Source organism: Mesoplodon densirostris, chromosome 17 (assembly GCF_025265405.1).
Source record: "Mesoplodon densirostris isolate mMesDen1 chromosome 17, mMesDen1 primary haplotype, whole genome shotgun sequence".
NCBI classification, from domain to species: Eukaryota; Metazoa; Chordata; class Mammalia; order Artiodactyla; family Ziphiidae; genus Mesoplodon; species Mesoplodon densirostris.
Window position 1 is genome coordinate 4204986 of NC_082677.1, and position 25871 is coordinate 4230856.

General features: G+C 44.7%; 2 protein-coding genes across 4 annotated transcripts in view; both read left to right on the forward strand.

The window, feature by feature from the left end:
• WASF3 (WASP family member 3) overlaps positions 1 to 25871 on the forward strand; it is a 94970-nt gene that overhangs the window by 8247 nt on the left and 60852 nt on the right. The window contains exon 1 of one of the 3 annotated variants that reach the window (XM_060080160.1): positions 10962 to 11082. The exons of 1 other annotated variant lie outside the window; for it this stretch is intronic. The gene's annotated coding sequence lies outside the window, so the exon portion shown is untranslated. Of the gene's footprint in view, positions 1 to 10961; positions 11083 to 25871 lie in introns of those variants that run through there. One more of the 3 variants, XM_060080162.1, reaches the window with a different exon arrangement.
• On the forward strand, positions 4353 to 24084 carry LOC132477793 (proline-rich protein 23B-like). The gene is made up of 2 exons (XM_060080297.1): positions 4353 to 4358; positions 23155 to 24084. The coding sequence occupies exons 1-2, from the start codon at positions 4353 to 4355 to the stop codon at positions 24082 to 24084; spliced, it is 936 nt and encodes a 311-aa protein (XP_059936280.1).

Genomic DNA, 25871 nt, shown 5'->3' on the forward strand with positions numbered 1-25871 from the left:
TGCTTGTAATTACCACATTTATTCAGCATAATATTGTAGGTTCTTGCCCGTGCAGTAAGATAAGAAAAAGAAATAAAAGATACTAGAGTTGGAAAAGAAGAAAAAAATTCAGTATATGCAGGTGAAACTATTGTGTATGCAGAAATATCCAAAAGAATCCGTGTAAGTTATTAGACTTAAGGTGTGTCTTTAGCATGGTTGCTAGATTCTCTATAGCCGTAAACAATTAGAAAATGAAGTTAATAAAGGTACTACTTATAATAGCATTAAAAATCCAAATATATAGGAATAGAACTTGCAAGAAATTTATAATACCTTTACATAGGAAACCATAAAATATTTAGAGAATTTAAGGAACAGGTAAGAAAAGAGGGAATATACCATGTTCATGGTATGAAAGACTAAATATAGACGTTCACCCTAAATTGATATAGATACTGTTCAACCCTAGTCCATAGCATGAAAAAATCTTAGGAGGTGGAACTTGACTATCTGTTTCTAGAATTTATATACATGTTGAGGGCAAAGAATTTCAAGACACCCTTGAAGAACAACAGGTGGCAGGACTTATCAGATATCAAGAGGTTATAAAGTTGTAATATTCTAGACCATGTGGTATTGTCACAAGTGTGGGCAAACAGATGAATGAAACTGAACAGAAAGCCCTGAAACAGAACCAAACATGTGTAGACATTTGATTATGTTAAGTGCAAAATAGTTTGGAAAGGGTGGTCTTTTCCGGTCATTGGTGTGTGATCCTTGAGATGGATGTCCATAAATGACATTTGACCCCTACTTTATAACATACACAAAAATCAATGCCAGACAGACTGTAGATCTAAAGATGAAAGGTAAAAAATAATATAGGGTAGCTTCATGGCCTAGAGTAGGGAAAAATGTCTTAAATAGAAAGCCCTGACCGTGAATGAATAGATGCTAAATTCTTTGTTGGGAGTTTTTAACCACAGATGGGTGTTGGATTTTTTGAAAGAAAAATCTGTATCTATTGAGACACCCATGTAGTATTGTCGTTTATTAATATGACATATAGTACTAATTGATTTTTGGAGGTTAAGCCAACTTGGCATTCTTCGGATAAATCCCATTTGTTCATGGTATGTAATTCTTTTTCTGTGTTTCTAGATTTGATTTGTTAATATTTTGTTGAGTATTTTTGCAGCATCTAATTCATGAGGGATATTGATCTGTAGTTTTCTTGTGTTATTTTTGTCTGGCGTTTGGTGTCAGCATAAAACTGGTTTCATAGAATGAGTTAGGAAGTGTTTCCTCTTCTAGAAAAATTTGTGAAAGATTGGTATTTCTTTTTTAGGTATTCACCTGTGAAGTCATTTGGGCCTGAGGTTTTCTCTGTGGGAAGATTTTTAATTACTAATTCAATTTCTTAACTTGCTATACATTTATTCAGCTTATCTCTTTCTTTTTAAGTCAGTTTTGTTAATTTGTATGTTTCCAGGAATTTTCCTTTTCATCTAGTTGTCTCGTTTGGTGGCATAAACTTCTTCAGAGTATTCCCTCGTAATCCTTGTGAAGTTTTTCTGGTTGGTAGTGATCAATGTCTATTCTTCATTCTTGATTTTACCAGCCTGTGATTTCTCTCGGGTTTTTTTTGTGGTCATTCTAAAGGTTTGTCAGTTCTGTTAATCTCCTACCATCTAGGTAGACCTTAACCTCAAAATTGTCGAAAAATGATCTGTGACTGTGTTTTACTTTTTATTTTTTTAAAGAGAGGTGAAAAGCATTTGTTTTAAAATTAACATTCATCTTTTCAAAGAAACATTTGAGAGCTTATCTGAGGCTAAGATGTTATTCAGTAATAATTTGGTTTGGTAGGTTAAAAGCGAGAGGAAAAATGGAAATGAGTTTAAAGGAAATGATGGAAATCATCTATGTACCTATTTATGTTGACTGTGTTTTAGACTATAGAATTTTAGAATGGTAATTGTGTGGAACTGTCTTTCTATTGTGAAACTGTGAAACAACAAGAAGAGAGAAACTAGATTAAAATACAAAAGTCAATAAAATATCCAAGCTAGGGAGGGGGAAGGCTGGTGATGATTCATTATAAGCAAATTATTTAATTATTGTTTTTCTTTGCTTTCCTTTTATTGAGTAATTTGAGATGATAGACAAAATTCAAATATTTTAATGTTCCATGGATTACATAGGTGAGTAGCCTGATTCCAGACAAACATTAAACTGAAGTGCCAAGAATAGGAAATAAGGTTGAACATAACAGTTCTCTTTTGCTGAGGAGACATTGATATTTTGGGTTGTTTTGCAGATATAACAAAATCTCACGTCCATTATCACCGTGCCTGTTTTACCATTATTTTTTTGTCTCTTTGAACTTTTGGGGGAAAAAGAATGAAAGACAAGAAAAACATTATTCTCTTTGTATCTTGCTCCCTCTTTGTCCTCACCTTACGGTGATCTTTAGACATGATATACACCCTTGTGATGACCCTTTTCCACCAGGAGACAGCATTCCTAACGGTTAGTGTGCCCACTGATTGTGCGTGGTCATCAGAAAAGAATGAATGAGCCCAGAAAAAATGAAACTGAATCATGCCGAAAAACACGTGATTTCTAGATTGACTGCATTTCCGACACCTTAGATGTTGAAAATTAGAGATGCCTGTATTTCCAGTCATTTCTTACTGTGTATTTTTGGCTTTCCAATATGTAAATTTGCATATAAAAATAACCTCTTAAGTTTTTCCATTTAGAAGGGTATTAGGATAGGTTTTTATTAATATGAATATGTTCAAAAGTTGGCTTTCATGTTGTTTTTCCCTCAGAAGTGCTGTAGCGTAAAGTAGCTTAAAGATTTGTGCAGTTTCTGTTTCTGTCAGGAACATCTCAAAGAACCTCAGTGAATGAAATCCCACTTTCAGTGGGCTTTGTATAAAAGCGGCCAAGCATTAGATGCATATGCGTTTATAGGTCCAGTAAGCATTCAAGTATTATTTCTGAAGTGTTGGATTTCATATAATACATTTTGGTGCTTGTTGACTTTTTTCCCCCTTTAATTCTACTGTCAGCCTCAAATTATTTCTGGTAATTTTGGAATTTCTTTCTTTCTTTCTTTATTTTTTAAAGATGATGTTTGTTTTGCAGACATTGGTCATTGGTGAAATGAGGAATCCTTCCTTATCTGGATGAATGGAATGTGATTTCTTTCCCTAAATTGAGTGAAATTTGATACATCCTGGTCTTCTCATGAAAGTACTAAAATAAATCATAAGATTCAGCAAATTTCATTTAAATTTAAGTTCCCAGAATTTCTGAAGCGTTAGGGATATGAACAGTAGTTAGTTAAATCACATTTTAGGAAAGCTGAATAAATAGAAACCCAGAGAGGTTTGAGTTGACCAGAGCTTTTTGATGTTTTCCTTCCCTCTCCCCCAGATGTATAAACGGTAAATGCTGTATCCTAATATTATATTTTAATACTCTCACTGTTAAATCTAGCATAGTTTTATAACTTTTTTAGTCACTAATATTTCCTTGCTGCCATATGTAAGTTGTTGCATATTGCTTCAGTTTTCTTAATTTGCTGAGATATCCTGTATGTATGTTTAAGAATGTATGTATTTAATAGACTTACTACCCTGAGTTTGACTTTTGCTGGTAATTGCTCCTTTTGGAAGGAAAACAAGCGATAAACTTGGAAGGAAGCAGTAGGAGGTGGGTTAGCTGTGTCTGTGAGGACAGGGGTCAGTCTTGAGTGACTTGCCAAGTTTCAGAGAAGTTATGATGAAGATATCAGTTGGAAGCTTTCACTCTGGTTCCAACCAGAGTTACTCCCTTCTGGCTGCTTGGCATTCTGATGAAAATTTTGTTAAAAAAAAAAAAAAAGTTACAAAACCACTGCTCTGTGGGCAAGGGGTCCCAAGTTATATTATCAATGGAAGACAATCAGAGTTTCTTGGCTTTTTATTTTTTTATTATTATTATTATTTTTTTTTTCTTTGTGGTACGTGGGCCTCTCACTGTTGTGGCCTCTCCCATTGCGGAGCACAGGCTCCGGACGCGCAGGCTTAGCGGCCATGGCTCACGGGCCTAGCCACTCCGCGGCATGTGGGATCTTCCCAGACCGGGGCACGAACCCGTGTCCCCTGCATCAGCAGGTGGACTCTCAACCACTGCGCCACCAGGAAGCCCTTGGCTTTTTATTTTTAATGACCATTTACTAGAGATTCTTTCCTTGACAGTCATTTGCTATGATGCTATGCCAGCTAGGCTCTGGAATCAGAACAGAGGGGCCATCTGGAACATTGAAGAAAGAGGAATATGCCTTGGTGATTATTCAGCCCCTGCTTTGGGATAGGATGTCGGTAGGTGTGAACTCTATGTTTGCTGGAATTGCTTCCAGGTCTTAGAATCAGGAGTAAAGTCACTTTCGTTTAGTAGCTGGTAGATGTGTGGCTTGTGGACACTATTCTGTAAAACCTTAGATTCCCCTTTACAGGTTCTTGAACCAAATTTGTGGTTCACCTGAAGCAGATGTACAGGATCTAGGGGATGCCTTCTGTATGTGTCTCATTTGTAGCTCATTTAATGCTTCTATTCTTATTTTTCTTTTCTTTTTTTCACCTACTTGCAATAAATGCTGTCTTGTTTCTGGAACACAGTGGGATGTGCACAGGGCTGGATGATTGAGTGCCTCTCAGACCCGATGAGAGACAGAATTGCAACCCAGTCAAGAGCAGGTGTTTGGGGCCAGACTGATTTGGGGTCACATCTTGGCTTTGCCGTTTATTAGCTGTGTGGTTTGGGGGCCATTTCTTTTTTTTTTTTTAAGAATTAGTTCCTCAAAGTTGTTTATTAATTAATTAATTTATTTTTGGCTGTGTTGGGTCTTCGTTTCTGTGCGAGGGCTTTCTCTAGTTGCGGCGAGCGGGGGCCACTCTTCATTGCGGTGCGCGGGCCTCTCACTATCGCGGCCTCTCTTGTTGCGGAGCACAGGCTCCAGGCACGCAGGCTCAGTAGTTGTGGCTCATGGGCCTAGTTGCTCTGCGGCATGTGGGATCCTCCTAGACCAGGGCTCGAACCCATGTCCCCTGCATTAGCAGGCAGATTCTCAACCACTGCGCCACCAGGGAAGCCCCCTGGGGGCCATTTCTTAACTTCCGTGAGCCTTGACTTCCTTGTCTAAGAAAACAATGCCTGCGCCGCAGAGCTGATGTAAGGAGTAAAGGAAGCCATGTGAGTACTGAACGCAGGGTTGATTTCTGTACTGAGAGTAAAAAATCGCCCGGGAATCGGCAGAATAAAGAGCAATAGCAACAGCAAGAAAATTCCTAAGAAGCCTCAGGGCTGTGCGCGTGTCCTGGGACCACACCTTGGAAGCGAGATGACCTTCTCAGCTGTCAACAGATCTCCTAAGAGGGTCCGTACCTTGAGGGCATATTAGTCACTAAGAAAGATGTCGAAGGGCACCTCTATGGACGTTTAAAAACGGGGCAGAAAGAAGTGAATGCTAAGTGATAATCTGCAGCCTGGGGTCTTAGTGAGAAGAGGGTGCCAGCTGAGGTGCCGTGGCTTGGACAGAGTTCGCGTGGGCGCCGTGTGTCAGCTCTCCTAAGGGTGCACGTCTGATGATTTACGTGTCAGGTGTCTTCATTATGTGATCAAGTTCGATGTCTACAGCAGTCCTCTGCGGCAGCCCTCAGGTGGTCCCGGTTCATGTGAGGGCAAGTTCCAGAGGCAACAGAGACCAGCAAGGATGGGGAAAAGTAGGGTGATTTTCCTTAATGGATGAGACACAGAAAAGTACTCCTGGGCCTCAGGCAGCGGGTGAATGGGTCACGCCGGCTGAGGGCCTGATGCAGCGGGGGCCCTTTCTCCTGTACACCTGTTGTTATTGTGTCTGTGCCCAAAACGGTCACACAGAAGATGCGGAGAAGGTCATAGTCAGAGTCGGCACAGGTGAGGGGGAAGCAGGGCCCAGGGGTCCTCAAACCCAGGCACAGTTCTTTTATGTTAGGTGGTGTTTTCATTAAAAATGCCTTATTCTGTTAAAAAGCATTTATTTTTTAAATTATGAATTTGATGCTGTTTCCTGTTTTTGTTGCTTCTTTGAGCAGTTTTTCAGAAAAGTGGCCCTAAACACACTGTGCTGGGGCTTGGGAGCTCTCTGTAAATTATCCTTCTGTAATCTGTAGAATGTTCCTTCTTAAAGCTGTGACAGTCTTGTGAAGCCACTCTTGCTTTCTTGAAGTCGGCCTTTGCGGTCGCGAGGCCGTGTCAGGCCCGTGTCCTTCCCCTCAGATGGTAGGAGCGGGTGGTAACGGGCCTCAGGAGAGTGGTGCCGCCTCAGCAGCCCCAAGAGGCTTGGAGGGCGGAAGCCAGGCTCACCAGGAGGTGATCTGCTCGGAAAGATCCCGAGAGCTCAGTTCAGTGAAGTTCACTGTGGGCTCAGGGCAGTGAATCTCTGACCTCCTGGAAGATGCTGCATTTTTGCCTAATGTTGACTTAAATCTCTAACTTTTTTTTTTTTTTTTTTGCGGTACGCGGGCCTCTCACTGTTGTGGCCTCCCCCGTTGCGGAGCACAGGCTCCGGACGCGCAGGCTCCGGACGCGCAGGCTCAGCGGCCATGGCTCACGGGCCCAGCCGCTCCGCGGCATGTGGGATCCTCCCAGACCGGGGCACGAACCCGTGTCCCCTGCATCGGCAGGCGGACTCTCAACCACTTGCGCCACCAGGGAGGCCCAAATCTCTAACTTTTAAGTGGCACCTCTGGTGCTCTCCTACTATCCCCCTCCCTTCCAGGAAAAGAAAAAAAAAGAAAAAAAAAGACACCCTTGGTTTTGCAGGATTATGGAGATCTAGCAAGCATTATAACAAAGGCACTTCATCATGGCTTAGTCACAGGGGACCAGTAAATTAACAGAATGGGGAGCCTTTCTATTGCTTTTTCTTGAGGGCTGATGGTTTCTGCTGGAATACAAATGAAACATCTCAGGATTTTAAAGATCTTACTATGAAAATCCTTGACTGTGGCAAATGAGGGTGTCTTTATTATAATTCAAGGGAAATACTTGCTAAGAGTGCTTCTCTAGAGCGCTTATTTTTAGAGTAAAAGTGTGACTTTAATTTCCAGTACTAGGCAGTGAACATAATTTTTATGAAACAGTATTCATAGGATCTAGAATTAAGACTGTATGGCCTCTGTTAACCTAACCTATATTTGATATATTCACTGTGGAATACTGAGAGTCTGGTTGTTAACCAAAGAATTATTTATTACAGAAATTATTAAGGACAACTTATTGGGATTGACTTATAATTTCATTCATTTCTTTATAACTACCAGATAAAAGGATGATTTGTCTTGAGTTCAGTCATTCCTCAAATTAAAATAAGGAACTTATAAAATATTTTTCAGTTTTATGTTATATGGGAAGCATTCATGGGCGGCAAAGAAACACGTGAGATAATTATTCAGGAATTTTACTTGCTAGTGTCTGTGTGTTGAAGGTACATATAGGACAAGAGGTTTTGGAATCTCTTGCAAAGTCAGAATTGCCCTGTAGATGATCCTACCGAGAGTCAGAACTGTTTCAAAGTCTTTGTAAATGGAACGAAGTGAAAACAGTTCCTCCTTCGATAGTCCTGGTGGCTGGTGCCGTTTGGCCAAGGTTATGGAGGAGAAGTAGCATCCAGCCTCTGGGAAGAGACGGGGGGCTGGGCAGGTCCCTTCTGAATCAGAGCTTTCATCATGAAATACATAACGTCCTCCCAAGTGACAGTGTGGCAAGCAAAAGAGGAAGAAAAACTCTGAAAAAATTGACAGAAGTGAGTGAGTACATAATTGTAACAAGTAATATTTTCATGTCAAAGAGAAAGAACGAATGGATGAGAACTTGGCGAAATACCAGATAGGGATAAAGGGGAAAAGTCCACAAGAAGTAAAAATTGCCTGGTTTCTGGACCAGTATGATACTGAATAATGATTGAGTTTAAATAGCAGCTGTTTACATTACCCTCCAGATAGAGTGCCCACTCAGCTGATGGGCTGTTAAGTGGTGCCTTCTGGTTTGGGGCCGAGTCACTTAGGTATACCCATGAACTAAGTTTTTAAAAATCCCATGGTTAGAAGGGATTTGCTTATAAGTAATATATTAGATAACTGTAATTTTGCTTTATTCAGTCATGTGGGGAAATACGAAGATTGAAACATATGTTGCTGCTGTTGATAAGGACATCCGTTCCTCACGGTTTGTTTCACTGATAAATTAGATGGTAAGCTTCTGGAAGGCAGAAGGCTGGTTCTTCTTCATCTTAGAGTTTGGCTGACATGCGGCAGGCACCCAATAGTGTCTGTTGACGTTGTAAACTAGGTGAGCATTCACTGCTGAGTCTGCATGCTGACTGTCAGACCATACATCCCAGAGCAGACTTATTCTGAAAAAATGCCTGTTGCTTTGCCATGTGTATGTTTTGCTAAAGTTAAACTGTGGCCCCCAACGCCTAATGAAAGACTTACTGCGTTGCTGATGGTTTCTGGTGTGAGTAGAGGTCACAGCTGGGAGTGGTGCTGTAGAAATCTCACTCCACAGGCCTAGGCGAGAAAGAAAGTTTTGAGGTCGTTTCCATGGATTCTGTGAGGTTTAATTTTTTATTGTTTTAAAACTGTCTTCTGAGTAATCTGGGATTGTATGGCAAACAGAAGGAGTACTGTGCTTGGGTGGCAGAGAATCTGGGTTTGTCTGATGGTCAGAATTGTAACGCTCTGAAGGGGCTTCATTCGGTGAGTGATTTTGGCTTTGTTTTGTAGAATTTTCAGTAATGAAGTAATATTTGATTTTTTTCAAGTAGTTTAACATTTGGCTTCTGTTGTACAATCATGTTTCACAAGACCTTCTCCACTGCAAGATTATTAAAAAAAAAATCTTCTCTGTTTCTTCTGGTCCTTTGTTGGTTCCATTTGGAACTTCTTTTGGCATGGGTGGTAAGTAAGGACTGCGTTTGATTGCGCCCCCCCATGGATTGTTACAGTAGCATTTAATGAATAATCTTTACTCCAGTGATATGAAATGCCACATCCATTTTATACTGAGTTCCTAGGTATTGTGAGTCATTTCTGCATGTCAGCAGCACACTAATTAATCCCTGTAGCTTTACAGCGCCTCCGTATCCGATAGGGATGCTCTCTACTCTTTAGTCTTCTTTTTCAGAATTCTGTATCTTTGCTTGTTTTTCCGTAAGAACTTTAAGATCGCTGTGTCTAGTTCCTAAGAGGATTGTTGGGGATACTTAGAGAAAACCTTCCTCTGCGCTGAATGACGCTCTGGAATCTTAGAACCCCATCTGTGTCATAAGTCTGGAGACTTGTCTTTAGACTTAGTTCTGACGTTAACTGGCTCTGTAATAAGAAAAAAAAAATTAGATTCATGTTTTACTATTTTACAGGTGTTTGCAGGTGGCTTTTAAAGAATTACTGTGTACTCATGGTTTTTTTCTTTACTTTCTCAATCACTAGACACAACTATTGTAAGAATCCTTAACATTTTTTAGCATCACAGAGGGGTCCTCGCCCTTGCAAAAGTTGGAAACAACTGAATTAGAGTACTCTAAGCTCTTTTTTGTTCTAAAATTCAATTCTAAGTAAATGAAAGGTGGTATATCATCAATCCAATCAAGGATTGAATTTAAATCATTGTAGCCACTGAAAGGGCTACTCTACCAAGAGAAACTGCAGAAATGGTTCTTGGCAAGATCATTTGTCTGTTTCTTTCTTTTTCTCTGGAAGCAGTTGGTGTTTTGAAAGGAAGCATATTGTCTAGATTTTCAAAGTTCTCTAAAAACAGGATGGGGGAGTGCGTTATTTTCGAAGCATGTAACATGATTGCATCTTCAGCAGAATTAAGTGCTTTGAGAGCTTGAATTCTTTGTGTTGTCATAGTTGACTATTATGATTGAAATAAGTATGTATATATCTTCTTCCCTTTCTGAGTGTTCATTGTTAGGTCGGGGGAGAGCCTTGGACAGAAGGATTATGGGAGAAGACAATCAAGGCTGTGTTAATTTTCTAAAGTCAGACTTTACATTTTGAAGGGCACATCACATCTATAGTCTGTAGAATTCTGTAACAGACTGGAAAATAATGGAACAAATGATGAGAGAAAATTGGCCTTCATCTGTTGGCAAATAGCAGTTACCATTAAATTAAAGTGAGTTTTAAAAATGAGGAGACGATAATTCTTTTTTTGCCCCCTTTGGAAAATTACTTTCAGGATTCGTTGATTTTAACATTGTTATAGGACTTAAAAAAAAAACCTAAAAAAATTTACCAGAAATCCTATAATCCTATCAGAATAATATTCTGAAGTGGAGGGCGAGTTTTGGGATTTGTTGAATCTAGCTACACCGGACTCAGTCTATTTAAGAAACATAGATCATCGTGCTCTTAAACAGGAAGTCAATATGGTCGTCAAACTGGTTGAAATCAGCACTATGAAATTAGAAAGATTAGAGAAGGGAGTTTAGGAAAAACAAGAACATAAGCAGAAAATAATCCTAGAGTATAAATGTGAAAAATTCAAAGTGAAAGTCAGTTCACTGAATCCAGATGCCGTTTGCGTGCTAAGCAGGAAGAGAATATGCCAGGAACTCGAGACTTCTTTAGATGAAGCTCTTGATGTGAGTTTAGTTTCCTTCGTTCGAGCTCACGTGATGGGAGTCCACCAGAATCAGGCTCTCAGATCCCTGTTCCTGGGAGGGAAGCCGACCGGCCCATTTTGGGTTGTGTCCGTCCTGGTCACCATGTGGCCAGGAAGTGTGGGGAGTTGGGGGGTGTCACACTAACCCTTCCGGTTTCCGCCAGTGTTAAACAGCATCCCAAACTGACTTCTGTGTCAGCTGTCAATCACAGACTACCTTTTGGGAAATACATATTTTTTTCCTTAGATTCTAATTTGATCTTGGGCACCCTTTGCAGTCTAAAAAAAAGCTTCATTTATAGCTTCTGCTTGTGCCAGTGAAGTGTCAGAGTGCCTGAGGAACCCCATCCTGGCCAACACGGGGGTTTTCATGTTTCAGTCCTTGCTGATATGGTAAGTGAAGAGTATATGGCATTGCGGCTTTCATTCGCATATATGGATGTCACACGAGGTCGGGCATTTCTTCACGCCTGCTTTTCTGTTAATCGCTGGATGGAGTGTGACTTGGTTCTCTTCTGTTTCTGTTCAGCTGAATCGCTGGGCTGCAGGGAGTCTTCTGTTTTGTTACAGGAATCGTTTGGGAAAAGTTTCAGCTTTTTCCATCAGGCATCAAATATAGCACTAGGAATGGTTCATCTCGAGACTGCGTTGGGCAGAGGGAGTGGGCAGGTGCCAGCAAAGCACAGAAGGAAGTGATCGGGGAGCAGGCTGTCTGGTGGGAACCGCTGTGAGGGGTGGATCGGTAGACCACACACTGAGCCCAGTGGGCCTCAGGAACTGTATGGTCTAGACCAGGGGCCCCCAACGCCCGGGCCACGGACCCGTAGTGGTGTGTGGCCTGTTAGGAGCCAGGCCGCACAGCAGGAGATGAGCAGCGGGCGAGTGAGCAAAGCTTCGTCTGTATCCACAGCCGCTCCCCCGTCGCTCACATCACCGCCTGAGCTCCGCCTCCTGTCAGCATTACGGTGACTTGTATAATTATTTCATTATATATTACAATGTAATAATAATAGAAATAAAGTGCACAATAAATGTAATGTGCTTGAATGGTCCAGAAACCATACCCCAGCCCCTGTCCGTGGAAAAATTGTCTTCCACGAAACCGGTCCCTGGTGCCAGAAAGGTTGGGGACTGCTGGTCTAGATAGACACTTGCTGATGTCTCAAGTGACAACATTCCGTGAAGGTCAGAGATTCCAGCCTGGTGCAGCGTTGTCAGTAGACGGATGTGTGGGAGGGGTGTGGCTGCTTCAGCGTTAATAGAATTCTACGAGGCAGCTCGGTACCATGATCATCCTTTGGGAATGACTTTGCTGTATCTGGTATTTAAATCTTCCCTTTTGTTATTTCTCCAGAGCACCACAGAGCTGGGCAAATTTATGTGTGTACTTCTCTTGAAATTAAATTAAAAACAGCCCCGTTGGTGGAGGTCGGGTTGGAGTGGACCTCTCCCTCCGAGAGAATGTTAGCCCTCGTGCTTTGGATGGTCTTGAACACAGAATCTCATGGCCAGACGTTTCTTTAGATTTTTGCATCAGCGAGCACTGTTGTCGTGCCTCTTATACTGAATTAGAGCAAAGCAGTGTCCTGTCCCGTTTCTGCATTAGTTCCTTGACGGCCCCCGCCTAGCCCCAGTGCGAGCGAATGCGACCGCCTCAGCTCGGGTTACAGGAGTGACTGGAAAATGTAAACATGTCTTTGCTCTTGTGTGTGTAACTTTCCCTCCCCCTGTGAATGAAACCAGTTCCTTTGGGGAGACTGATGCTGAAGGCCCATATCTGAGTAGCGTAACAACAGGATTTCTCATTAATATGCTTTGTCTGTCCACAGCTTGCAAGACACTGTCAGGGTATTCTTGGCTGGAGGCCGGGATGCTTGGGTTTCCATCCTGTTCATTTCTTATCTGTGATCCTCTGCTGAGAAGGTCTCCCCTCCCCATTTAATCATATTCAGAAAAAAAAAGGGTAAACCATCTGATACCTGTTTTTAATTGTTTCTGTACTGATAAGATTGCCATCTCTCACTCTGTGTATAAAGATGTAATGTGGTATTTACTTCTGCTTCAGTAATTCTTTTTGAATGTTGACCTTTTTCATTTGAGGAAAAAACTAAAAGGAGGCATAAGGTGGAGAATTGATGATTCTTTTAAAATGTCCTTCTCCTTAAAATGTCCTTTAAAATGTTCTTCCTACAGATCTCATCTTTAAATGTAGATCTTAAACCAGAAATATCCCCTAAAAATCTACTCGTGGAAGGTAATCTGGCTGAGATTTAAGTACAGGCAGATATAGATGAGATTACTAGATGAGATCACCAAAGAAAAGTTCCAAATAAGTGTATCTGAAGTCTGATAATCTCACAATTCCCTAGTTTCTTCTGTATAAAAAGTAGGAATGAAATGCCACACAAACTTCCAGCCGCTAGCTACTGACTCCCTGTTACGTGCCGTGTACTAGCTGAGTGAGGTGACCAGCCCTTAGAGAGTTTCAAATCCAGGAGACACAGGATCCGACTTCCCTGTTGACAGAATTGCTCTGGCTTCCGAGTGGAGAACAGGCTATTAGGAGCCAAGGGTAGAGGTGGGAGGTCGGGTCGGGGCCAGCAGAGTTAAGGTGAGAGTGGAGACCAGGTTGGGGGGCTTGGCGGAGCCATAGGTGAGAGCAGAGTGAGTGTACTGCTTTGAAATTCAGGGCAGTGGTCTGGTCTGGTGATGGGAGCTTGGGCGTTGTCTGGACTGGATGCGATCTGGGAGGAGGGGCTGTGATGGAGGGGAGCAAAGGTCCCGGGACTGAGCTGTGGGCCCTTCTGCTCTGCGTGAACCCCAGTGTGCTCAGCTGCGTCTTCAGGGGGGGGTGGCTGCCTGGCTGATGGAAGGAAATATTTACCAGGGAGTAGCTTAGAAGGACCTAGAAGGGAAGAGGAAGTTGTTTTTCTCTTTTGCTTCCTACATCAGAGTGATTCTAGGTTGCTCCGGGCTTTGCCTGACCTCCATAGGATAAGCTTTCCTGTATTATGGTTTCAATGAAGTTGATGATGTCACCTACCTCTGCAGAATGCTTTATTTAACCAATCTCCATAATATAATACCTCATTCTGAAACTTGACTTTCTAAAAACATAAGTAATTAGTATGCATTTAAATCTTACTTTTCAGGAAATATTCCAGAATACAGGGAATATTTTTGTGGCTTTTTGCAGAGTGAATCCCAGTAGTTTTCCTCATGGAATTATATAGTATTCTTACTTTACAAGGTTTTCTCAATTTCTCCATATCTAATATGAGGACATTCTTACCAGTTATCTGGTGAAGGGTAATTCTTTGGAGGGTAAATGTCATTCGATTTGTGCATGTGTTTTAAGTATAGATGCATTATTTTTCAAAGAAGTGTCTGTGTAATACGTTGTACAACTCGTGTCAGTATTCTCAGTGCTTTCCTTCAGTTTAGGCTTTTCACAAATGCTTAAGGAATGTAACATTTTCATTTGGGGAACTGGTCCTTAGGTTTCTATGGGGATGTTGTCATTTTGAGGGAGTCCCTGCCCTATAATATGGGTTCAATGAATGAATGAACAAACTTAGGTGAGTGAGAGTGTGTGTGTGTGTGTGTTGGAGGGGGGCGTTGATCTGTCATGAAAATGGAAAGGTGCCAAATACCATCTTAGCTTGTGTTTGGAAGGATCACTTCTTTTGTGAAATTACGGAGGAGATCGTTTTGGTCCAGAGCAGCCCAGCAGGAGCACAGGCCTCCTCAGGCAGGTTGCTTTCCTGCAGTTCCTGAGTTTTATGTTTGAGGTTGAGAAAGGTGAGAGCTTGTAAGTTCTGCCTCCTGGGGATGCTGAAGGGTAAACCATAAAGGGCCCAGGCACTTTCCGGTTATAATAACACCACCTTTGTTTTTCTAGACCATTTATTAAGCCACCTGAAATTTGCTTTTGGTTTTCAGTTTACATTATTTTTTACTATTAATCTTGCAGTTTATTTATTTTAAGTCAATTTCAGGTACTTTTTATAGTTGATAGTATTCTTTTTACATCACCTGTTATGTTTGCCTTGTTAGCATTTATTTCCTATGAGGTTCTCTTGCAGATTTATTTATTTACCTTTTCTGGGACACTTATTAGTAGAATCCATGCTCCACAAAAACAAGGACTTATTTCTTTTATTGCATTTTCTTCCCAGTACCTAGGTACTAGTGCATAGAAGGTATTCAACAAATAACTGTTTCATAAGTAAATACTGTATATACTATTTTATATGCTTTCGCATGTAATCTCATGTCATAAGACTTTTATCACATAATTTAAAAGTCTTCTAAAATGCAATGTAGGTATTGCATAATAATTTATTTTATAGATCTAGCATAATTTACTTTAATTCTTTGGTTTGGCATACTTAGTTTCTCTTGTGTTTTCTTATTACAAGTAACACTAAGGGGAACATCTTTATGTATAAATCTTTGCCCATATCTGTGTTTATTCCTTTAGGATATATTGCTAAAGAATTAGTAGTTTAAATAATTTAAATAATTTAAGGCTCTTAACATATACTGACAACAAAAGTGTCACAATGTATGCCCCACTGACATTTCAGGAGAGCCCCTTTTCCCTGGAATTTGGTCTCTGATGCCATTTTCTTCCCATCTCGTGTTCATTCCCCTTGGCCTTGCCATCTGTCGTGTCTCTGTTCCATTCCCTCAATTACAGCAGTGCTGGAGGCTTGTGACTTCTTACTCCAGCCTCAGCTCTGTGTTCACTGGTGATCTGGAGGCCCCTGCACGTCAGGTCTCCACCTCCAAGCGTGTAATTATTGTCTTTCCATTCCGACCTGTTCTCCCCTTCTCTGTTTCCTTTTGAGACAGATGAAGGTTGGAGGTGGGGGAGTGATTCTCAGTCCTTCCCTTTTCCTGTTTATTCAGTGGTGATGAGTTACTCTCCAGGCACTGAAATCTTGCCTTCCTTTCTGGGCGGTAATCATTCCCCCTTGTTCTATCTCCTCTCGTGGGCTGTGTTCTTCCTTGTCACCGTGTGCGCTGAGCCATTCAGCTCCCACACCCCAGACGCAGCTATGGCAAGGTGTGACTGGGGGCTCGGGAGCCTTGAATGTGACAGCTGCGTGTGTCAGTCTTGTTTGAATGCACAGGTCCCCTGCGGGGGGAAGTTTATGGACCCATTTGTTACAGCGGCTGCTACTATACTTTCCTCAGGGAGAAAAATAACTGAGGTTACTTGTTGAATTGCTTGTGTAATCTTTATGTCAGGTTTAATATTACACAGAAAGCTTTGAAATAGATTTTGATTCTGGAATATGTAAAAATTGTCATGGTGATCGAAAAAAAACCCAACCGTCTGCTATGCAGCATCTACATCTGCTATTTCCATCTGATAATGTGCAGATTTCCTGAGTATTTTTGTATATTTATGTAATAATTTTTTGGTCCAAATTTTAAGATTCAGCATATTTAATGAAACTAAACAGTAATCCTGATTTGGTTATGATCTATTTGGTATCTGACAGCATGTTGATTGCTGACTGTGTGGTATTTTAGGAGGCTGTTATATTGTTTAGTCTGAGGTTGAGGAGAGAAGGATATTGTGTCACGGGGGGGGTGGTCAGAATGACTGCTCAGGCTCCTGTGTTACGTCTGTCCTTCTCTTGAAGGAGATGTGGACATGCAGAACTCCAGGTATAAGCTGAAGATAAAAAAGAAGGCCGGACCCCTCTCTTGGTCAGTTGTAGAAGCTCCGCAGGTCCCTGTAGGGGCCGACTGTGGTTGATGTGAGGGTGGGCTGGGAAGTCAGGGTCGAGAGAACCAAGTGGGGCCTGGAAGTTCAAGCTGTGGGTCCTGGCAGGAACAGAAGCCAGGTGAATATGGGAGTCAAGGCAGGGCACATCAAGGGGATAGACACCATGGAGACACCCAGTGGGTCCAGTTCCCGGGGGCTCAGGAACCAACACACAGTCAGAATCCAGGGACCGTTTATGGATGTGGGGAATCAGCAAAGACTCAAACCAGTTGAAGATGTAAAGCAACTTTAGTCATTGCTAAGGAAACCTCTTTTATATTTATTTACGATGGCCTGGGACAGACTTCCAGGATTTTCTAACCTAGTTGCAGCGAGCAAGGTGGGCCAAAGCCAAGAGTCATGCCATAGTTGGGGTGCTGAAGTTAGACCTTGGTCTCCTTGATGACTCTTTGATCGGTGGCATCATGACAGTGATTCAGTGTATCCCTGTGATGAGTGTGGTATCATTCTAGACAGTACATGTAAGATTCCGTTTTTACCCTCCAGGGCTTCTAGTTGAGTGGAGAAGACAGAGCCTGTGCATTGAAGGTAGACCTCAGTGGAAAGGAGAGGTGTTGGGTGTCACCTGGGTTCTGCTCATCCTGAGTTCCTTTGGAGCTGGAGGATGGGAATTGTGTGAGTCTTAGAAGGGGCTGAGTTTGGAACACAAGGTGGGACTTAGCGTGAGGAGGATGTAGGTGAGGGCTTCTCCCCCCTTTACAAGCTGTTTCACTCTCGGAGGCTGCTTCCTCGGTTGTAAGCTGGTTAAAGTAATTTCTGCCTTGCTTGTTTGTGGCAGGGCTGTTGTAGAGATTAAACGAGATGATTTACGTGAAAACCCTTTGTAAACGGCACCATGGATTCAGATGTAAGGTGTTATTAATAATTTGCCATTTGCAGCGGGAGCCTGTTGGATCACAGCTCTGTTCATTCATCATATGTGAATGAGACTGTATTTTTGCAATCAAAGGTGTTTAATGAAGGTCATGATCAGATGTTGAGGAAAAGAGTCAAAGAGACTGTTCTTAAGTAAGGTTGGTGTATGTCTGAGATTTTACTTATAAACTTATAAATACATAATTAGTGTTGAAAATTAATGTTTAATGTGCATCTGAAATGCTTTACGTTTTTGGTTAATAAAAAGAGGAAATATATTTGAAGAGTAAGTTACTGAGCTGTGAAAAAAAACAGGAGTCCATTTAGTAGCAAAATTACACGATGCTTCTCATTCCTCATTCTAGAACAGACTATTTTTAGCATCTCTTTGAATCAGTGATGAATTCCAGTAACAGGATTCAGTAATTAAAGCAGAGAAAAATATAACATGGTTTAGGCAAGAAGATCTTTTTACTTGAGTTGGATCTGTTTCAGGGTTTAGACTATTATCCTCAGCCACCCCCGCCCCCTCCGGAATCGTTGGTTTGTCATCCCTGTGGGGTCACAAGCAACAGGAAGGGTGCCAGGACCTCGGCCAAGGACACAGTGTCCCATTTCTAAGAAGGGAATTCTAAAAACTCTGGGCTGTCTTAACGGGTAAGCTTGTTGTAACTGTCGTCTGCAGGACTCTGGAGTGTTCAGGGATCCCTAGGCCCCCCCCTGTTTTCCTGCCCCCCATCCCTTCCCGATGGTCGGTTCTGTCCCGCCCTCTCCTGCATCTGTCCTGCCGCTCCTTTGTTCTTTCCGTTCTCCAGCTGCCTGTGAATCTTGCGAAAGCAAACGGCGTGCTGCTGCCGGTTGGTCCCACTCCACATTTGTGTTCAGTGGCTGTGGATTGTTCCATAACGTTGCTAAACAGCTTTCTGAAAACTTGCTCCCAGTCAGCAATCTTTCTTCAAGCTGGAAGCCTTATTTTATCCTGTGCAAGTTATTATTATTTTATCTTTTTATGCCCATTCCGCAAAAGCTCATTAACTGTTTGGTTGCACTGAAAGTGGTGTTCTGTTGACCCCAATTCTCCTGCTGTTCCCCTGGGCGGAGCCCAGCCCTTGAAATGGTGACCACAGGGCCAGCACCAGGCCACAGGACACTACTGGTTGAAGTAGGTCATGAAGATGCATGATGATTTTTTTAACCGAGTCATTTGAGAAAGTTCACTTATTTGACAGATGTTTTTTGAGTTGTTGCTTGTGTACTGAGCATTGAGCCAGGAATTAAAAAAAGAAAATGAGAAAGGTCTCTGATAGTGAAGAGTGCAGTTTTAGGACTCAGGTGGTGGCCCAGGGCCAGACCTCTCTGCAACGAGTATTAAAATATATATATATTTTTATAAAAGCTTAACAGTCATAGGTAGGCAGAAGCAACACATAACTAGAAAATGCACTTTTGCTTTGAAAACTGATTGTTTACCATGAATTTCCGAACTTTTTCAGCCTCTGAGTTCTTTGATCTCTCAGCAGCTCGGTACTTTGTGTTGCAGTAATGAATAACCAGGCAAACGGGTAAGACCAGAACTAAATCTGGGCTTCTGCAGGCATCTTGGTTTTAGGCTTTTGTGTGCTCGTTTATTGATTCACTGTTTGTTTTGTTCTGGACTCAACACTGTGCAGGAGGCTTCGGAGCTCCTTTCTGTGTGAAGCCCTGCGGGTATAAGGACGTGGGTGACCCTCTTCCCACGCTGGGGGCTGTCACAGTGCCCGGGCAACAGGCAGGAGTGGTGCCGGGTCAGTGATGGATGTTCTCAGGGGCTTGTTATCACGTGTGAGGCCAGCCTTGTCCCAGGGATCACTCCTTTGATTCTCGCTCTCATTGTTGTATTTCGGGGAATTTAAGCTTAAATAACCTGCCTTAGACGGTGTAAGTGGGAGGCCAGTTTGAGCTGAATCCTGGCTTGAGAGCCCACTGCACCATGGCATCCTGTGTCGCCTGGCTGATTTGGTGGGCACAGAGGAGGGGGTGGACTCTGCCGGCAGCTGAGCAGAGCTTTGTGGTAGAAGTGACCCCTCGCTGGTCAGAAGGTAGAGGGCAGGAGGGCAGGTGTGGGGAGATGCAGGTGTGGGGAGGGGAGGTGCACGTGTGGGGAGATGCAGGTGTGGGGAGATGCAGGTGTGGAGGGTGTGTGCATGAGGGCAGTGTGGGGAGGAGTGATGGGAGGGAAGCCTGCAGACCCTGCCCAGGAATTGGCCTGTCCCTGTGGGGCAGGGCGGCGGTGTCAGGGACCCCAAGGTGAAGCCGATGGAACAGGCCGACTGGCCGCGTTAACGGAGGGTGTGCTGCTTCCCTCGGCTCCCCTGCTGTCCCTGCGTCTGTGAAGGGTGGACTGGGGCACCTGGGAAAGGCCCGAGGGACTGGGACGCCTCGCCCGCCTTCAGAGCCTTGGAAGCTTGCAGAGTTGAAGGCTTTGGTAGATTCTCTGGTTTCAGAGGGCAGAACAGAGGGCATTGGTTTGAAGTGTTAAGGACACAGGCTTTAACCGAATACAGAGTCGGGGTTCTTAACGAGAGGTTACACATGCCTCTCCCTGACAGCGTTCACGAGAAACATCCAGGGACGGGGCAGATGGGAGTCCGCGCTGAATGGCGGGTGGGTCTCTGGGCCCTTCCGACTCTGGCCTGTGCACGTCCTGTCGCTGCCCAGGCCCAGGCAGGCAGTCCACACTCTTTATTTTATGAGCAAGCTCTGGACCTGGGAGCTTTTGGACCCCCTCGAGAGGTCTTCATGTTTAGGTGGTGAGGTAGCCCGTGTCTTTATATTAACCTCGCATCCTCTGTGCATTTCAGAGGACAGGAATCAGTCTCTCGGTGTTGCTTTGCTCCGCACGCACGTTTTAAGTCTTGTTTATTGAAGCCGGCACTGGTCCTTTCCTCCCACGACACTGTGCACGGATCTCTCTTGCCACTTGGCACTTTCAGACCTTGGTGTGCTGTCTTTCTGTACGTAGTGTCCCTCCTGCCTGATTCATGGCTGTGTTGCTCCTGTATTGTAGAAAGGTACTGAGTGTCTGAATGGATCATGAGCGGTTGATGTGGCCCAGGTCTTGATCTGCGTCATTCGATTCTCTGGCCGGGGACTGTTAGCCCAGAGGTATGGGCCAGCTGCGGCTCTCTGCACAGCCACATTATATCAAGAATTGATCATTTTGTCTTCCTATTTTACTAGGTAGTTATTGTTCATCAAGTTAAGGGGAAGAAACTATTGTTTTATGACGCTAGTATTTAGGTCTGTGGTACATACTTTTTAAATGAACAAATTACTTAAAACTGGGAGAATTTGGGCTTCCCTGGCGGCGCAGTGGTTGAGAGTCCGCCTGCTGATGCAGGGGACACGGGTTCGTGCCCCGGTCCGGGAAGATCCCACATGCCGCGGAGCGGCTGGGCCCGTGAGCCATGGCCGCTGGGCCTGTACGTCCGGAGCCTGTGCTCCGCAACGGGAGAGGCCACAGCAGTGAGAGGCCTGCGTACCGCAAAAAAAACCAAACTGGGAGAATTTTTCATTTGCACCCTCATAGAATAATTAATGTGGTTTTATTAATTGTTAACTGAATGTGTCCCTGGCTGGGATGGGCTTATATGTAGGTGTTGAGTCAGTGTCAGCTGACACTGTTTCTGTGTTGTGTACAGCACTATTCCTCCTGCTGCTTGTTTTATGGGTACACACACACACACACACACACACACACTCTCTCTCTCTCTCTCTCTCTCTCTCTCTCTCCCCCTCTCCCTCTCCCTCTCCCTCGCCCTCTCCCTCTCCCTCTCCCTCTCCCTCTCCCTCTCTCCCTCTCCCTCTCCCTCTCCCTCTCCCTCTCCCTCTCCCTCTCCCTCTCCCTCTCCCTCTCCCTCTCCCTCTCCCTCTCCCTCACCAGGTGAAGCTGTCTGGGCACCAAGACCGTGTCTTATTCCTCATCCCTCCTACGTAAGAGCTCACTTAGGCGCTGAGGTGAACTGCGGGGCCAGCTAAGTGTGTTCCTTGTGGCTCTGATCTAAGTGCTGCAGGGCAATTCTAGCCGAATTGAAGCTCAGGTAACCGACCTGAGAGGCCAAGCAAGGCAGCACAGAAGCTGCTGTTTTGTCGTGTTGTTAGACACGCTTCTAGCTATAAACATTCCTGTTAGATGTGCTGATGAGATGTTTCTCTGAAGATGATGGAGTCTGCGTGTTGTAGTGTCCAACAGTCTTGTAAGTAGAGCTTGCTGTGTGCATAGTGAAGCCATTGATGACACGACCTCCTGGATGGAGAGGAACTTAGGATCTGAGCCTGGTGAAGCAGGTGGCCCTGGAATGCAGGGCAGAAACTGCTGTCCTGGACCACGTGTGTGTGTTGTATGTACGTGGCTTCCCGTTTCTGGAAAACTGGAATTCAGAAGCTTAGGTGAGATGGCAAGGACCAAAATAGTAAACAAATCCTAATACAATCAGATTAGGATAATATTGGCAGATTACCAGTGAGTTACTTAGACACAACCTGTTCTCAGGTTAAATGTTTTCACGTGTTTTCACGTCACAGAGTTCTTTCTTTCATGTTGACTTTGGAGGTTGTAGGTAACTAAGAGGAAAGGGCATATTCCTGGGAAACACTTTACTATCATTGACCTTTTAAAATGCTCTCTAGGACAAAATAAGGTATTTCATGAGTGAATTCAGTCTCTTCTCTCATCAGAGTACAGGAGAGTGTAGACCAGATGTCAGCTGAACTGCTTAGGAGCTGAAGGGGCTGTAATGTATCTGAAATTACCTGACCTCGTGGTAAAGCTGCCGCTCCTCTCCCCTCCCTGCTTTCTTTCATTTTTTTTTAGAAAATAACATATTTTACTAGACAGCAATTTATCCTGGCTTCATTGATTATCTTTAATCTATGATGATTTTCTAAACTATGGTTTCAAAAATATAGTTTTTCCTTTTTCCCCCTTTTCTCTCTCTTTTGTTTTCTTCAGAGTACAAGGAATTCATAGTATAGGGAATTTTAAGTTAGTAGTAGTATTTTAAGGATTAGGCTGCGATCTGGAGCCAGCGTGAGTACATTTGGATGCCACCATGTTGAGGGCATTACTCAAGACCCGAATGGCGAGGACAGGCACCTCTTGATGGGGTTTTAAAGGGAGGAATCCTTAAGATCACCCAGTGTGTCACTCTGTCCGTTGGCCTGTTCGTCCATCTATTCAACAGGTACTTGCGTGTCCGCGTGCCTTCCTCTTGGTGATCCTTTCCCAGGTCTGATGACAGCCCCTCAGCTCAGAATCTTGAGTCTGCAATGTTAAGAGCTGCACTGTTCAGTCCCGTAGCCACTAGCCACGTATTGCTCTTCAAATCAATATTAATTAAAAAGAAATAAAATGGAAAACTCAGTTCCTCAGTCACACTTGGCACAGGTAAAGTGGTCAGTCGAGTGCTGTCTGTGACTGGGCCCACGATGTGGGCCGGCATCCATGTGTGGAACACGCCCATCCCTGCGGGGGGCTGAGCCTGGCATTCCTGCCTCTGCTCCTGGGCTCCACCCCTGAGACCCCTCGGTGCCCATCCGCTCTAGCACTCAGTGCCTACCTCTCTCAAGTTCATTCCCATTAAAAAATTCTCCCGACACTGAAACTTCCCGGCAGCCGCAGGTCACATGACATGCCATGTTGTTAGTCATCCAGCGCGCATAGGGGTCAGCGTGAAGAGCTGAAGATTCCAACGCCCGAGGCCCAACCCAGCTGCAGACGCGGCTCCGCTAGAAACCTGGACTGAGGTACTCTCGGGAGGTGACCCCAGAGCTCTGAGGACTCGACCCGCATCGCGCCGTCCTGCGCCCCACCCGGCCCGCCCCGGCTTGCCTCACCTGTCATCGAGAACCGTCACAGCGTGCAGGACCTCTGCCAGGCCCTGGGACCGTTGCCCGCAGGTCCGTCGGTCAAGGTGATGGGCAAACGGCCCCGCAGCCCCATCGCCTACCCTGCGGACTGGTGGGGACCGCAGACCGAAGGACCCGGCCCCGCCAAGCGCCGCCGAACGGAGGAGCCCGAGGACCCCGAGTCCGAGTCCGAGGCGGCGCCCAGCCTGGACAACCTGACGGGACCTCCGGCCGCGGACGCGCTCACTTCCGTAGTGGTCCTGCCCGCCGGCTGTGCCCTGCACCTGCCCCTAGATGACGTCGACCTGCTGCTGGAGCCCGAGCCCATGTCCGTGAGGCAAGTGTCTCTTGGAGATCACATCCTCATGCTGGTCCCCGAGGCCCCCCTGGGCTGGGGCGTGGAAGGCCCGTGGGGACAGGGCCTGCAACGGGCCGCTTTCCTGAGCGCTCCAGGGGAGTACATGGCCCTGGAGCCGGGATTCTTCTGCGCAGCTGTCCCAGAGATCGCCCGCCAAGAAGAGGTCAACAGGGAGGAAGCAGATGCCGAGCTCCTGCCGCCTGGGATGGAGGCTGAAGCCGGCTACGTCACAGGGCTCCGCAGCCCCTCAGCAAGGGTGTCGGGCCCCAGCGCGCAGGGCTTCCTCCCAGAGCTCTGGCCTCGGGCGCCCAACCCCAGTCCAGAGAGACGCTCTCCTCACCACGACGACAACCTGGACTTGCACCTTCCGGAGCCCTTCCCCGACCCACCACTCCAACCTCTACCTCCCTCTCCTTGTCCGGGTCCTCACGAGCGCTCCCAACGCCCTCATGGTCCTCTGCTCAAGGGCGGGAAATGCCTGATCCCGGAATGAACTGCCTCCCACAATTCCTTGCACCCAGCTTCCGGCACTTAGTGATCTACCTAGACTCACTTTGGGCCCATGCCACCGCTCAGAGATGGAGCATCTTCATTCATGGACAGTGGGCAGCTGCGGTTTTTATTCTGGTTTTGTTAGCTTTGGGGTTTTGTTGGTTTGTTTTGTTTTTTTTAAGCAAATGCCTTGATCGATAGCGGCAAAAAGATTTTTTTACAAAAGCAGATTCTGGTAAGGACTTTTCGCAAGGGTAGACCACATATAGCCAACCATGGATGTTTAGATCCCTTGCCACTGCTGCATGAGCTGTTTCTTCCACCTCTGTCACCTTCAGCCAACTCCATTTTTCTTGTTTCACCCCTACTCTTGCTTCAGACTCACCTCAATTTTTTTCCAGTTTATCCCCTTTTTCATCACCTTCCCATGCATCTCTTCTTTCTCTCCATTCCAGGCTTTTTCCTTCCTTTTGTAATTGTAGTTTTACCTGTATGACCTCCGCAGTGTCCTCTGAAATGCTTCTGGTCATTTTTTTTTAGCATGCACAATATTTATTAAGAAGATTCTTGTGAAAGAGAAGCAAAGTAAACAGTAGTGGTCAGAGAGAGAAGACGAGGTACAGGAGGTCCAGCGACAGCCTCAGCCAACCCCACTGGGAGCTCTGGAGTTAGAATGGCTGGTCAGAGCTGTCCCAGGCTAGGTTGAAATAGCCCAATTCCCTCATCCATCAGTCTTCGGGTGTGAGAAACCAGGGAAGGGCCATGGCTCTGGGCAAGGCAGCTTTCCTCACCAGAGACAGTTTATAAAGGGGATAATAGCTGAAGCCAGTTATGGAAACAACTCTCACTGAAGAAGATTCTGGTTGGTGCATCACACTGTCCACCACAAGATATTGGTTCTTTTTATCTTGATGTTCATCTCCATTTATTCTGGTCTTTAACTAGCAGTAAAGAAATTATAATTTTCTTCATATAGGTCTTGCATATTTAGATGAAGTCTGATCACCGACTTTCTTTTTCCCTTTCTTCTTGCTTTCCTAACACTTTTCCCCAGAGTTGGTCAGTCAAGATAAATGCACATTAAATAAATAAATGAATAAATGGCACAAATGTAAAAAAAAAAAAAATTCTCCCATCTTATTGTAGGTCTGGGTCATCTGTCATCTGAATTAAGGCCACAGTGTTACCAGGGCCGTGAAGCCTCCCTGCCCCGCCCCCCCCCGGCTGCCCCCCACCCCCTCTCGATACCAGGCACACACAGTTGTCACATTGAATACCAATTCCTTGTTGATACAGCCTTTCTTCTGGGGGATCAAGAGGTTCTTGGGGGTGCAGGATTGGGTTTTGGCTTTCCAGGGCCACGGCACACGAAGCCTGACACATCACCACAGCAGGCAAGTGTTTATTGAACCGACAGAGGGAGGAACGGTGGGTTGAGGAGGCTTCACAGGTTGCGCTGTAAAGACTGGAGCCAGTTTGGATGCACAGAAGCCACACGACGAGAGGCGTTCATGGCAGGGGAGCATCACAGATGCAAGCCAGTCGGCAGGAAGTTAAGGGTGGCTGTGCAGCCCGAGTGGCATGTTCAGCACCATGGCCAGAGCTTACCCAGTGACAGAAACCATGTAAATACTGGTGCTTCATATAAACGTGTTTCCCTGTGCTAATGCAACACCTCTTAGTAGAGGTGCTGCGTTTCACACTTAACAACCTTAACCTGTACCTTCGAAGGAGTTCAACAGACGCTTTTCCCCTGTACAGTGAGGCAGCCTGTTCACAGAGTCCAGT